We start from the raw sequence: 14,402 nt of genomic DNA on the forward strand, positions 1-14,402 counted from the left end.
GCAGGATCAAGAATATTAAAGGATGTGTTTCAATTGTCCAAAATAGCTCTACTTAGGATCAGTAAGTTCACCACTGTAGAAGCAAGGCTATTGCTGTGCTATTTCTTTTTTTTCCCCAAGAAAAATCCATTTGTAACATAGAGACCTCTAGAGATTTGTCACCATTTACTAAGCTTCAATCCAAAGAGTGTCAAGACTGACCCAGCCAATTTCCAGGGTCACATAGCCATTGCTTTTATCACTTATAAAAACAAAAGACGATTTCAGTCCCCAAACCACAGTGGAAAGTCAATGATTCTAGGATTATTTTCAAAGATGACAATATGATCCCAAGTCCTTATTAAAGGGAAAACTAGATAATGAGCTCTAGTCTCTTGTGCATCAGTGTCACTCCAGAGAAGCTGCATATTTAGGAAAGCAAATTAGTACTTGTAAGTTCAACAGGGTACTGTTTAATGCACAGTGTCCCTGTGACAAGTGCTTTCATTTATTAGTCACCATTTCATTTATTTTCCTCTTTGTATTGATTTTTAAATGTCATTTATTTATTTAATAACACTAGATTTATTATTCACTAAAACAAAAATACTGACTTCTAGAACTTATAGAGAACACTGTAGTAAACACCGTGGCTATAAAGGCACCCAGATCTTATTGCAAACTGCTGTCAGAAATGTAAACAAACTTTTATAATGATGGAGACAAGCTATTCATATGGCTCTTCCCTCTCAATGCACAGGAACTCAAATCATTTTTCAAATCTCTGCCCAACTATTGTTGTGAACTCTAGGATTTGCTCCTCAATGTTTAAGAGCTCAGACCTTCCTACTCCATTTTTCTTATTTTCTTTCTCCTTTCTCTAAGCCTCTCTGATATACCATGTATTTTGAAAAGTGTGTGTATGGTGTAAATTTATAGGCATATGTGTGTTTGTATGTGTATGAGCACATATAAATATGTGCATGTGTATGGTGGGTAAAGATAAATGTCAGGTATTTTCCTCAGCAGCTCACTACCTTATATTTTGGACAGGATCTGTTGCAGAGTATAAAGCTCACCAATTTAACTAAATTGGCTAGCCAGCAAACTCCATGAATCTTCCTGTGTTTATCATCCCAAAGCTGGGATTACAGGCATGCACCAGCATGCTTAGAATTTTACATAGTTTCTAGGGATCCAAACTCAAGTCTTCATACTTGCACAGCAAAAAGGGAACCCACTGAAAAAGACATAATATGTTTAATAGCTACTTATTCTATCTTAGATGTCAGAAGACTAAAAACTAAAATAACAATTTCAAATGATTTACTGAAAGAACAATTTAAAATGGTTTACCCAATGAATAAGGAAACACCTAATGAACATCTCATGCTTATTCACTATGCAGTAGTCTTTTGCTTAATTCCAAGACAAAAAAAGATAGAGGAGTCAAAAAAATGCAGATTGGTGTGTGTGGGTACACTTTTACAGTTTTCTTAACCTGTGATTGAAGGAGTTACATAGCACAGGATGACATTGTAGGGAGAAAATAACATATATCCCACTTTCCTTGTCACTTTTCCTCTGATCTGTTACCAAAATTCTCCAACTTAAAAATTCATTTGAAGCAGGAAGGCAAGAGAATCCATTGAGTTAATTCATATCCTCTGATAGAAAGAGGCAGCAGTGGTAAAGACAGAGCAGTATTATTTCTGATTTTATATGTGGGAATGAGAAATAAACTGATGTGTATTTTTCTTTTAATGTAAGTCCCCTCACTGTTTGATCCTTTGTCACCATCTATGGCTAAAGATCATGATCCTTAAGTTTTATTTCCAAGAGCTGAAATTTCCATCTTTCCTGAACAAAAATACTTAGATAGGGCTAGAGAGATGGCTTAGTGGTTAAGGTGCTTGCCTGAAAAGCTGAAGGATGTAGTTTTGATTTCCCAGTACACACATAAGCCATACACACAAGATGTCACATGTGTCTCAAGGTTGCTTGTAGTGGCTGGAGGACCTGGTGTGCCGATAACCGCCCCCCCCTTTCTCTCAAGTAAATAAATAAAATATTTTTAAATTCTTAACTAGAGCTTAAAACGTCAAAGGCACTGTTTTAAGCATTGTAAATATCAACTTACAAGATCATTAATATTTTCTTTATTTATTTGTGAGAGAGAGAAAGAGGGAGACACAGAGAGACAGATGATTTGTTCATTTGGCTTTACATGGGTATGAGGGAATCAAACAATGGCCATCAGGCTTTGCAAGCAAGCACATTTAACAGCTGAGGCAACTCTCCAGATCAGATCATCCGTAATTGTTTTAACCCCTAATATTATCAAGTTCATTTTATAGATGAGGATTTTGAAGTATAGATAAGTAATGATGCCTGAATAGGTTATTTTCAGATTCTTTCACCTTTGATTTAATTGAGAGATAAACTTTGTTTTTTAAATATTTTTATGGTATATCATTATATTAATTTGTGTGTGTGTGTGTGTGTGTGTGTGTGTGTGTGTGTGTGTGTGTGTGTATGTCAGAGAGAGAGAGAGAGAAGAAGAAGAAGAAGAGGAGGAGGAGGAGGAGGAGGAGGAGGAGGAGGAGGGGGGAGGAAGAGAAGGAGGGAGAGGAGGAGGAGAGAAAGTGAAAGGAAAGGAGATTTAGAGATCAAGTATGGGCATGGGCATGTCAGGGCTTCTTGCCACCCCGTAAATGAACTCCAGACACATGTGCCATTTTCTGCTTCTGACTTTATGTGGATCAGACAATGATAGGTGGTAAAACCACAATTTAAACCTAACCATCTTGCCTCTGGAGCCCAAGCTCTAGGAGAGAATTTGAACAATAAATATTTATTATGTACCTACAATAGACTTTGCTGTGTAAACAACTCCATTAGTGAATATTTGAGAAGGAAAATAAATACATAAAGAAGTAGTTCTCCTAGAAGACATAATGCAAAGATGATGTAGACCACATGAATGGAAGACTATGAGTCCCAAATTCATCTCAACAAAATCAGTCTGGTGTGAAGAAACAATAATGACTACAATATGCCTAATGACATAATTACTGATATCTGTAAGACTATCCTGATGAATTGTGTGACTATAGCATTATTATGTTAATATTATTTATCATTACTTTGTGATGATGGGGTACAAACTCAAGGCAATATGCTTTATATTCAAGTATTTTAAATTGAACTACACCCTCATCCACATATTATGTGTAAAAGGACACATAACAAAAAAATAGACATAGATTGGACTAAAAATAACTATATAAATATTTATGATTAAACACCATTTGTCCTGTTTTAGGATTTTATATTATTATTACATATCAGAATTTTATATACATTTTATGGAAAGTGTAAGAAAAATGTTTTTTTTTTTTTAAATTTTTATTAACATTTTTCATGATTATAAAATTTATCCCATGGTAATTCCCTCCCTCCCCACCCCCACACTTTCCCGTTTGAAATTCCATTCTCCATCATATTACCTCCCCATTACAATCATTGTAATTACATATATACAATATCAACCTATTAAGTATCCTCCTCCCTTCCTTTCTCCACCCTTTATGTCTCCTTTTCAACTTACTGGCCTCTGCTGCTAAGTATTTTCATTCTCACGCAGAAGCCCAGTCATCTGTAGCTAGGATCCACATATGAGAGAGAACATATGGCGCTTGGCTTTCTGGGCCTGGGTTACCTGACTTAGTATAATACTTTCCAGGTCCATCCATTTTTCTGCAAATTTCATAACTTCATTTTTCTTTACCGCTGAGTAGAACTCCATTGTATAAATGTACCACATCTTCATTATCCACTCATCTGTTGAGGGACATCTAGGCTGGTTCCATTTCCCAGCTATTATAAATTGAGCAGCAAGAAACATGGTTGAGCATGTACTTCTAAGGAAATGAGATGAGTCCTTTGGATATATGCCTAGGAGCGCTATAGCTGGGTCATATGGTAAATCAATCTCTAGCTGTTTTAGGAACCTCCACACTGATTTTCTTTTTTTTTCTCTTGGCAGTATTCTCAGGTCACTGGATGCTTGATTCCGGCTTTTAAAGTTCCTTCCCTTTCCTAGCCTGGCTGGGTAGAGAAAAACAATGCTTGACTTAGTTCTAGCTGGTTTCTCACTCTGCTTATACATTGTATGTGCAATCTTCTTTAAGCCAAATCCTTACGTACCTATGCCTTCATCTTTCCTGACCCCACCTGAGTGTGAAGGTGAAGGACTGGAGCTGACATGCTTCACGTCCCATGTGTGTAAGTGTGTGTGTGTGTGCGTGCATGTGCGCGTGCACATGCATGTGCATGTGCGTGTCTTCACATACTGCTCAGAGAGCCTCCCCTTCACAAGATCTTACTCTCCAGTGGACACAGTCAGAAGCAACCAGCTTTTAACCTTTGCTCCTCACTGTCATTCAAATCCCAGTTAATTTTAATTGCTGAAACTTATTTGCATTAAAACTGCTACCAACAAAGAAGTTTTAAAATGTACATTTTTGCTTTGCAAGTAAACAAGGTGGAGAGACGTCCTAATTCAGAATTATATATTAAACTTAGTTCATTAATTGAGGAAGCTTAGGTATAATTTTACCTCTAACACTTGTTAAGAAAAGTCATAAATTTTTGGTTTACTTCAGTTTCCACATTTTGTACTATTATCCAGTCTTGTTACAAGATCACTATAAGGGTCACATAGACATAAATGTAAGCACAGGGGCTAGCAGGCACTAAACAATTGCCAAGACATATGATCTGTGGGAACAATTTTTAAAGTGATGTCTTTTTATTGGTTAAGGCTGTAGGCATAAATGCATTTTATTTTATACTCATCTTAAAAAATTGTAACCATTTTTGTATATATTTATAATTTATCACAATATTCCATTACTCAACAAATAAAGACTTTAATAAAACCAGAGAAATGAGATAAAAGTCAAATTTCCCTATGATGCAGCAAGCAACTGATTCAAAACTGCAACTGATGGCTGAGGCAATGGCTCAGTGCCTAAAATCACTTGCTGTGCAAATGTGATACCTTGAGTTCAGGTCCCCACAACCCACATAAACCTGACATTGTAGCCATGTCTATAGTTCTCATGTAAGTATGTCAAGATGGGAGTCAGAGACAGGTGAATCCAGGGAAGCTTTCAGGTCAGTTAGCCAGTTACCCCAGTGGCAAACAGACACTGCCTTGGGTGAGGTACAATGCCAGGACCTGCACAAGAGTTTGTCCTCTGAGATCTATATGATTGCTATGGTATTTGCATGCCCTCACACACAGAAAACACATACACAAAATAAAAAAGAAAAGAAAAGAAAAGGTTGGGAACAGGTAAAAGTGAAGCAATATTATTTAAAGCCATTAATAAAGTTATTAGGCAATTAAAAAAATAAATAAAAATGTGCATCTGAAATAGTATTCCATTTTAAAATTATTCTTACTGATCATATGTCCTGGTGATTGCTTAGTGCCTGATTTCAAGATTGTTTATATTTATGTGGTACTATAATATCATAGAATCCCTAGATCATATGAGACAGGTTCAAATACATAACAAAGGTTATGTTTGAATTTAGTTTTTGCTCTACCAGTTAGCTTTAGGTTTCAGTGTTTCCTATATTTACATTGAAAAGCTTTGCAACTTATGTAATATTTGTAATATTGTTTAAATGCGTTTAGTTTATTGTTTTAGTTGGCCTGGTCTTTGAAGTGATTTTAAGCTCTGTATTCTTTGGGCAGAAAAGAATGAAGCTTTCTAGGTCAGTAAGCCCCTTGATCGTAGGAAAAGAGTTACTAGGGAATTACTTTTCACTTGTGCTATCATCTAGATTGAAAAGGTATAAACTCATAATTACCTGGTATGATTTACTATTTTGATTGAGCTCTACTTGCCACTGTGATTGGATGACCTTATGAACAATATAACATTGAGCCCCCAGAAATCAATAAGTATAATAAAATCTTTATACTGACCCTTCCTACTCACTGAATCAATTGCCGTTTACTTTCTGGTTTTTTCATGAAAAGTTCTACAATTCATTTTACTACTTGTCAAGGCTGAAAATGCCTTTTTGTGTGAGAAGATATAGTTTTTGATATTTCAATTTTCTTCACAGATTTTATTTCTCATTTCTTTGTTTCTAGGACACTAACATATTTATCTAACATTATAGGTTCAAACTTGGAAATAAGCATGCACAGTGATAGAAATGAGGAATAACCAATTTATTATTATAATTATGTTTAAATATTATTGTTTATCTATCTGTAAGCAGAGGTGAAAGAAAGAATTTGGCCAGGTCCTCTTGCCACTGCAAAAAAAAAAAAAAAAAAAAAACTTCAGACACATGTGCCACTTGGTACATCTGGCTTTATGTGGAAACTGGGGAATTAAATCCCAACCAGTAGGTTTTGCAAGCACAGGCTTTTGACAACTAAGCCATTTCCTCAGACCAACAAATTCATTATCAAGGATGATTAGAATTGCTGCATTTTTGTTTTTTCATTTACAATTTAGTAATATAACTTAATATGATGAGGTTTATAAAAACCTTGTATGAATCACTTGAGAGAATAATAGGTTAAGAGTAATTTTACCCTTTACCATAAGTCACAGGTACCTTCTCAGACAAAACTGTATCTCTGTGACAGAGTTTAAACCCCTGCCTTCTAGACTTTTCCCTTGAAGAAGATCATCTATCTATCTTCATTGGCAATGTTGCTACAGGTTGGAGACCTCCTCTTTACTAAGTGACCACTCATTTTCATTTCATTGCAACCACTTACAGGGCAGTAAGAACAAATCAGAGAGAACTAAAACTTTTCCTACTCCAGCACAGGACCCAGTGATAAGTCAATATAAAACTGTCCCTGGCTCTTTAGACAGTTCCCACAAAGTTTTGTTATTGGATTTTTTCCAACTTTGCCTTGAATAGAAAATACAATTTCTAGGGCTGTGGGCATAGTTCAGTGGTAAAACATTTGCTTGTAATACATAATGACCCAATTCCAAACTCCTGGAATGAGAGAGAGAGAGAGAGAGAGAGAGAGAGAGAGAGAGAGAGAGAGAGAGAGAGAGAGAGAGAGGAAGAAGAAGGAAGAGGGAGGAGGAGTAGAATAAGGAGAGAAGGGGAAAGGAGGAGAGGAGGGGGGGAGAGAAGAGATAACAAGACAAGCTCTTGGAACAGATGTTTTTCTTCTGTTCATGCCATGAAACTTGTTTTCCCTACTGCCTAGCTAAAGGCTGTAGTTTATTTTACAGCATCGATTTCATAATTCAATATTTCTACAGTCATTTATTGTAATAAATGTTAGAAAATACATTGTGTTAATGAAAGAGAAGTGAATCTGGCTATAAAACGGGGGCATTAAGAAAAAGAATGATGAAGACATGTGAAATATTTAGGACCATCTTTTGAACTAAGCATGGCTTGTGGCTTGAGTATTGTGGACATGTGACTGATTCACTGCTCTCTTTTTAGACCAGACTGAATTCCTTTCCTATGCTGTGTCCAGAGTAATAAAGAACATAAATGGCAATTGTCAAGTTAACACCCTTGAGTTTGGTTTATTGATTCAATCAGCTTTCGTGCATGACTGTACATCAGCATTTATAACTTCAATTGATGCAATGCAGTCCTACAAGGAGTCTTTATAAAGCAGATAAGCATTTGAAGGGAAAGATATAAAGGAGAAATTAGAAAACTGCAGATCAATTTCATGTATCTAGCAATATAATACCATTTTCTGACAATGATTTCATACTCTTCCCTGATTTATACCTGTTATCCTTAAGAGTTGACTATGCAAGGTAAGTATCTCATATTAAAGTATATGTCTAATAAAATAAAATTAGTTTCTAAAATTTAAAATCAAAGGTGGGATATTAACCACCTCCCTTTACTCTCTTAATGCAAAACAGCCCTTGATCCTCTCCAGTCCCAATGCCTGCCTGCCATTCTGACCAGGCATTGTGTAATTTTGCTATCCCTCTTCACCTAGCCTCTAACAAAACACACACCTGTGATTCTTTCCCTCACTCAGAGTATATCATAACATATTTCTAGAGCCTTCTTAAATTATACAGCAGATCTTAACGTCATTTTCAATCTTCATTGCAAATCACTTTGTTTACCTATAAATGCTATCACTTTATGTTTCATACTTAAACTTTCTGGTTTATTTCTACACACATAAAACACATGCAAACACACTAAAAGAGATCCTACCTGTTTCCTATTTTTAAATTTATTTTAACATAAAATTCATTGTATATTACCTAGATATTCATAGAAATTACTTAATACAATTAATGACCACACCCTATTATGTGTTCTCTGACTTCTTTTAGGAACACGGAATACCCATCAACATGGGTTATGCTGTGGCCCCACATCACTCTGGGGTCTATCCAGTTCATATCCAGCTGTACACAGCTTGGAAGAAGGTTTGGGGCATTCAGGTCACCAGCACTGAAGAATACCCACATCTGAAACCTGCACGCTACAGGAAGGGCTTCATTCACAACAGCATCATGGTAAGCACATGCTGCTGTATGCTTTGAAGGCTATTCTTTTCTATGTGATAAATGTGTAAATGTGTAAAATGACAGATGAGCATTACCTGTAAGAATGTCCCCTCAACTTCTCTTACAGGACTCACAGAAATTACTACCATGCCAAGGTGAAAACTGGCCACACAATGACATTCTGCTTGGCTACATGATCAATTGCCAAGCTCTAGTTGTTTTGCAATTCTAAGACAAGCAGGAAATACTAGGAATTAGTTTCCCATAGATTATTCATTTAAGATTGGGGTTTGAAATTTTGTCTAGTGCTCCTATGCTTCTCTTAAGCAATTCCTCGGTACTGTATGGCTTTACTGAGAGTTAAAGCTCAAACATAGTACCGTGGATTAAAAAATAAAATAAAATGTACAATAAAATAAAATAAGCAAAGCCTCTCAAACATCACCGCATGACCAACCATCAACCAAACAAAACCATCTAAGAGCTGTATGGTTTCACTCAGTTTATTTTACCTTTCAGGATATTTGAGTATCTTAGAATATTGTTTTATTCTATCCACTTTTATTGCCATAGTGACTGCAAAAGAAAGTGGTACATGCTTATTTTTTTATTTGTGTTAACTGAAAAAATAATCTGATATTAAAATGATGTACCCATTTTTTTAAAAAGTGAGAATAAGACCAAACAAGATTTTTGGTAACAATTTGGCATTATTCAGTACAATACCCACCTTGATCTAAAATGGCCCATTTTAAGCTACCTATCCCCAATCCCAGGGGAACAAGTGTTTAAAAATCATCCTCTTTCTTTAACTACTTATACTGACTCAATCCATTACTCATATTGCTATCCAAATTTTCTATCTATAATCAATCTACCTATTTATCTAATAATCCCATCGGTAACCCAGGAAAGGCACACATGCTTAATGAAAGCATCATTCAATATTCTTTATGGTGATACTGTAATTGTTCTATTGCAAGTTGACAACAAAGGACAAAGGAAGGATAGTGTTATTGATGTCCATAGAGGTCAGGATGTATAAAAAGACTTATTCTTACGATTGAAAGTTAGAACAAAAGTGCCCATAGCTTTCCTTTGCTGGGTTATATGGACATTTAATGTCTTAAAGTAAAAGCGTTTCTTTTAACCACTGATACATGCAGTCATTCACCTTGATTTTAATCCAAATTATTATGAAAATTAAATAAAGACTAGACTAAACAGAATCATAGCTATTTTGTGTAATTGGATGTTGTATTTGCTATGGTATGTAGTTTATTATTCAAAGTGATTTTAGAATAAAATTACTTGTTTGTTTTGTCTGTTTAACATTAAGATTTACAAGAGAATTAACCTCAAAGTATACCAGAAACAGTCATTGATGGTCTGATTACTATTGTGATAAAATTTAAATTCAGAATATAGTACAAAAGAAAAAAAAACAATATTAAGGATCTAATGAAAAGTGATTCCCAAACCTCAGTACAATGTAAAACTGAATGTCTGAAGAAAGGATGGAAATGGCCTAATGACAGAAAAAGTATGGCCTTGGAGGCTGTTTTTGAATTAAATGAACATTGGAATGGCTTTTTATTTTATTTATTTACATTTTTTCTGAGGGAAGGTCTCACTGTAACTCAGGATGACCTGGAACTTATTCTGTACAACTAGGCTGGCCTTGAATTCACAGTGATCCTCCCACCTCTGCCTCATAAATGCTGGGATTAAAGGTTTTCACATGCCTGGTATGAATTTGGGTTTTACTACTCCCTTAACGTAAGTCAAGTGGTTATTTAGATTTATAAATTTATTAAATTATACTTAAACAATGAATAATATAGCTTTGATTTGTTTACTCCACTAATATTTACAAAATTGCACTGACATCAAATCTGGATTGCATTTGGATTTGAAGTAGCTAGCCAAGGATTACAAGAACTGTTGTGGATTGTGAAGTTACATGATAATTGTGTGGTTCTTAATTAAATAATACCAGGGTGCTCTTTGTACCCATGTTTCCTCAGGTTCTCCCTCGACAGACTTGTGGATTATTCACTCACACTATTTTCTACAAAGAGTATCCAGGAGGACCCCAGGAACTGGATAAAAGTATCAAAGGAGGAGAACTTTTCCTCACAGTCCTTCTAAACCCAGTATGTATTCTATTTATATATTATTCAATAATAATTTGTTGTTTTCAAGTGTGTTTCATGTTTTACAGTGAATTTTGTTTATATTTTTAATGAATTGAACATCTTTACTGATAGTGAATCTAAACCAACACTTCAAATATTTTCCTTGATAGAAGTGGACTTCTTAAGAACTTTTAACCAATTAATATGATTATTAGTTGTGAGCTCATCATATATTGCCTTTATTGTACTGAAAAATGGTTTGCCTATCCCCAATCTTTTGAGAGACTTTCTCAGACAAAGATTTGGGGTTTGCCAAAGGTCTTTTCTGCATCTGTCCACATGATTGGGTGATTTTTATCCTTCCTTCATTCTGTTTTCATGATATATAACATTTAATTATTTTCACGAATTAACTTTCCATCCCTGGGATAAATCCTGGCAGCCATGATTTGGTTATTTGAATTAAGTGTCCAATATGAACATGTGTTCTAAATGCTTGCTTCTCCACTGGTGGCAATTTGAGAGGCGGAGACTTGCTGGAGGTTGTGCATTTCTAGGAATGAACCTTGAGGTTTATTAACCACTAGTTTGCCATTGTTAGTTGACTGTATCTCTTACTGCTGCTTGCCACCTTCTATGGCAAGGTAGTGACGCCCAGCATCTGCTCATGCCATCTATTCCCTGCCATCATGCAGTTTCCTCTCAAGACTATAAGACAAAGTAAAAAACTTTCCTCCCATCAGCTTCTTTTGGCCAGGGGTTTTATGCCAGCAATGAGAAGGTAACAACACATGGTGAAGTATCCTTATAGTATTGAATCTGATTGGCTAGGATTGATTTTGCTAGAGTTTTGCATCCATCTTAGTAAGGGACATTAGTCTACAATTTTCTCTTTTTTGTTATATCATTTTCTATATTTAGTAGTAAAGTAATGCTAACCACATAACATGTGTTTGGAAGTTCAGCTCCTCTTCAAAGTTTGAAAACTGCTATTAACTTTTTAGCAGACTTTGTCAGTGAAATCCTCAAGTCCTGGTTTTCTCAGTGTTAAAAATATTTTGTCAGTTGTGTTTGCCATGTTATTGGTCTTTTCAGATTTTCCTTTTCTTAGTGACTCTTGTTAGGCTTATTTTCCAAGAAGCTCACTTTGAGGTTGTCTGATGTGTGGGCATGTGATGATCACGGCAGCATTGGGATCCTTTGTTCTTCTTTAGTATCAGTGGAAATGTCTGTTTTCATTTCTTATTTAACGTATTTAAAACCTCTTTTGTTTTATTCTTAATCAAGCTAAAATTTTGTCAAGTTTGTCTTTTAAAATTCTATTTCACCCAGGCATAGTGGCACATGCCTTTAACCTGGTACTTGGGAGGCAGAGGTAGGAGGACCAACATGAATTCAAAGCCAGCCTGGGATTATGTAGTACATCCCAAGTCAGCCTGAAATAGAGTAAGACCCTACCTTGAAAAAACAAAACTAAAAAAAATATGCATCTCTTAATTCATTTTTTTCTGTTGTTTTGCTAGTCTCTATTTCATTTAGTTATGTTTTAATATCCATTTCTTTTTAACACTGATTTTAGACTTAGTTTTTTTCTTCTTTTCTAGTTTCTTGAGTCATTAAGCTAGTTGTTTATTTGAAAGATTCTTTTTTCCATAATAAAAACATTTGATGTCATCAACTTCCCTCTAAGAATTTTTATACAACCACTCAAAGACTAGTTGGTAAATTTTAGGCATAATAAAGAAAAAATAGATTGCATCTTTAAATAATATGATTGTTTTATGATGCTCAGCTAAGAAAAACATAATTTGTTAAGCATGTGTGGAATGTAAAAACTGTCATTTAACATCTCAATGTGGTTTCCATCCTTAAACTATAGTAAAAAGTTATTGATAGATAAATCTGTAGCCATATTTTATGTTTTGCTAATATTATTTTTATTAGTTATATACACAGTGTGTATACAGCCATGTTGGTACCATCATTAGCATCCTCCCTGTCCTCCCCTTCTGCAGGGTCCTCCTCATTGGAGAATGTGGGTTGTGCATTGTGGAGTTAGCCATCAGGCATGGGTAAGAGACAATGTCTCTGTCCATAATGTCCAAACATGTGGCTCTAACAATCTTTCCACTCCTCCTCTGCAAATTTCCCTGAGCCATGATGGGTTCGTTTTAGATCTACTTCAGTGATGAGGTCTTTGGACTCCTCTGGACAGAGACACTGAGGTGCCCAAGACTTTATCACTATAACCAAAATTTAACATTAGGAATTTAATATTTTTTCTTCCATCTACACATACCAATAGATACTTTCTAAAAATGTTTCTATCTCCTATGTTCTGTGTTTCTAAAAATGTTCATAGTGTAAAACTAAATTCAATATATATAGTTATGCAGTCACTTTTTTACACTCTAAAATATATATATTAAATTTTCACTGTATGCTGCTTTGTATGGCTTGTCAACTTGACAGGAGCTATCTAGTTTCCTATATAGGAAACTGGCCTCCAGACATGGATGTGAGGCCTGATCCAGATTAGGTTAGCTTCTAGGCATGGATATGAGGAAGTAGCTTGATTAGGTTAATAGAAGTGGAAAGTCCCACATTTAACTATGAGTGCACTATTCCTTGGGGCCTGGTCCTGGGCTGTATAAAGAGGAGAGCTGGCTGAGCATGAACATTCATTTCTGTCAGCTCCCTCACTAAATAAAGAATGTGACCATCTCCTTCTTGCACCTACTGCTATGCCTTCCTCATCATGGTGGACCTTGAACTGTCCCAAAATCCTTTCCTTCCCTAAGTTTCTTCTTCTGGTCAAGTATTTATTCACAGCAACAAAAAAAGATTGCAAATATATTTTACTAATTGCTTGTATATATGCTTACTTTATTCAGCATCAAAATATTAAATTTAGCCCATTTTCTTAAATTGTGTGTATTACAAAAATGTGCAATTTTATTTCCCATTATAAATACATGTTTAGGCACAGCTATGAAGGAATATATTATCACTAGATAATACAAGGATTATTCCAGGTTCTGATTTTTCTCCCATAATGATTTCATTTCTGAGGTCCTGGAGAAGTATGTCCTCATTTACATCTCATTGCACACAGAATGTAGGAGATAATGGGATTTATGCTATGCCCACCTTGCTTAATGTAAGATATTTTCATGAACAGAGCAAAATATGCATGCTTTAAATAAAGCTACAGCCAAAATGTCTGTGAGAAAGAATTGAATATATTTGAATTTTTTAATATAATGTATATATAAGATTTTAAATCCATAAAGAAGTTAAGTGGAAATCTGTATTGTATAAAAATAAAAAAAGTAACTTATAATTAAGTTGAAGGGGTAAGGAACTGAGGTAGAAACACTTTATCACAGTATAAGCAATTTAAAAACCTTCCCTTCAAAGTGCATAGCTATTAAATGTGTACTGTATTGGAGTGTTGGGTGAGCACTAAACATGATAGAAGCTTGGAAGCTTTATGTACTTTACCTAGAAACTTGATTTCTCAGACTTGCTTGTTTTCCTGTAAAATAAACAAGTTGACAATGCACAATCTGCAACATGACTCAGACGTCATTCTATTAAACCTAAATTCAAGGTATCCCATTATGAGGGAGATTTTACAAATCTGACAGTTTTGTATGTATTTAAAAAGGTGCCAAGGAATTAATTAAAACTTTTGAAAAGTAAAATGTGCATGTGAAACACTGAA

General features: G+C 35.1%; 1 protein-coding gene across 2 annotated transcripts in view; it reads left to right on the forward strand.

Annotated features, from left to right (window-relative positions):
* Window positions 1–14,402, forward strand: part of LOC101595240 (N-deacetylase and N-sulfotransferase 4) — a 405,440-nt gene that overhangs the window by 235,252 nt on the left and 155,786 nt on the right. For both annotated transcript variants that reach the window (XM_004658542.2, XM_045143760.1), the window contains exons 5-6: window positions 8,361–8,546; window positions 10,565–10,693. In XM_004658542.2, coding sequence (XP_004658599.2) covers window positions 8,361–8,546; window positions 10,565–10,693 — 315 coding nt within the window. The remainder of the gene's footprint in view (window positions 1–8,360; window positions 8,547–10,564; window positions 10,694–14,402) is intronic.

This window comes from Jaculus jaculus, chromosome 2, assembly GCF_020740685.1.
Source record: "Jaculus jaculus isolate mJacJac1 chromosome 2, mJacJac1.mat.Y.cur, whole genome shotgun sequence".
Classification (NCBI taxonomy): Eukaryota; Metazoa; Chordata; class Mammalia; order Rodentia; family Dipodidae; genus Jaculus; species Jaculus jaculus.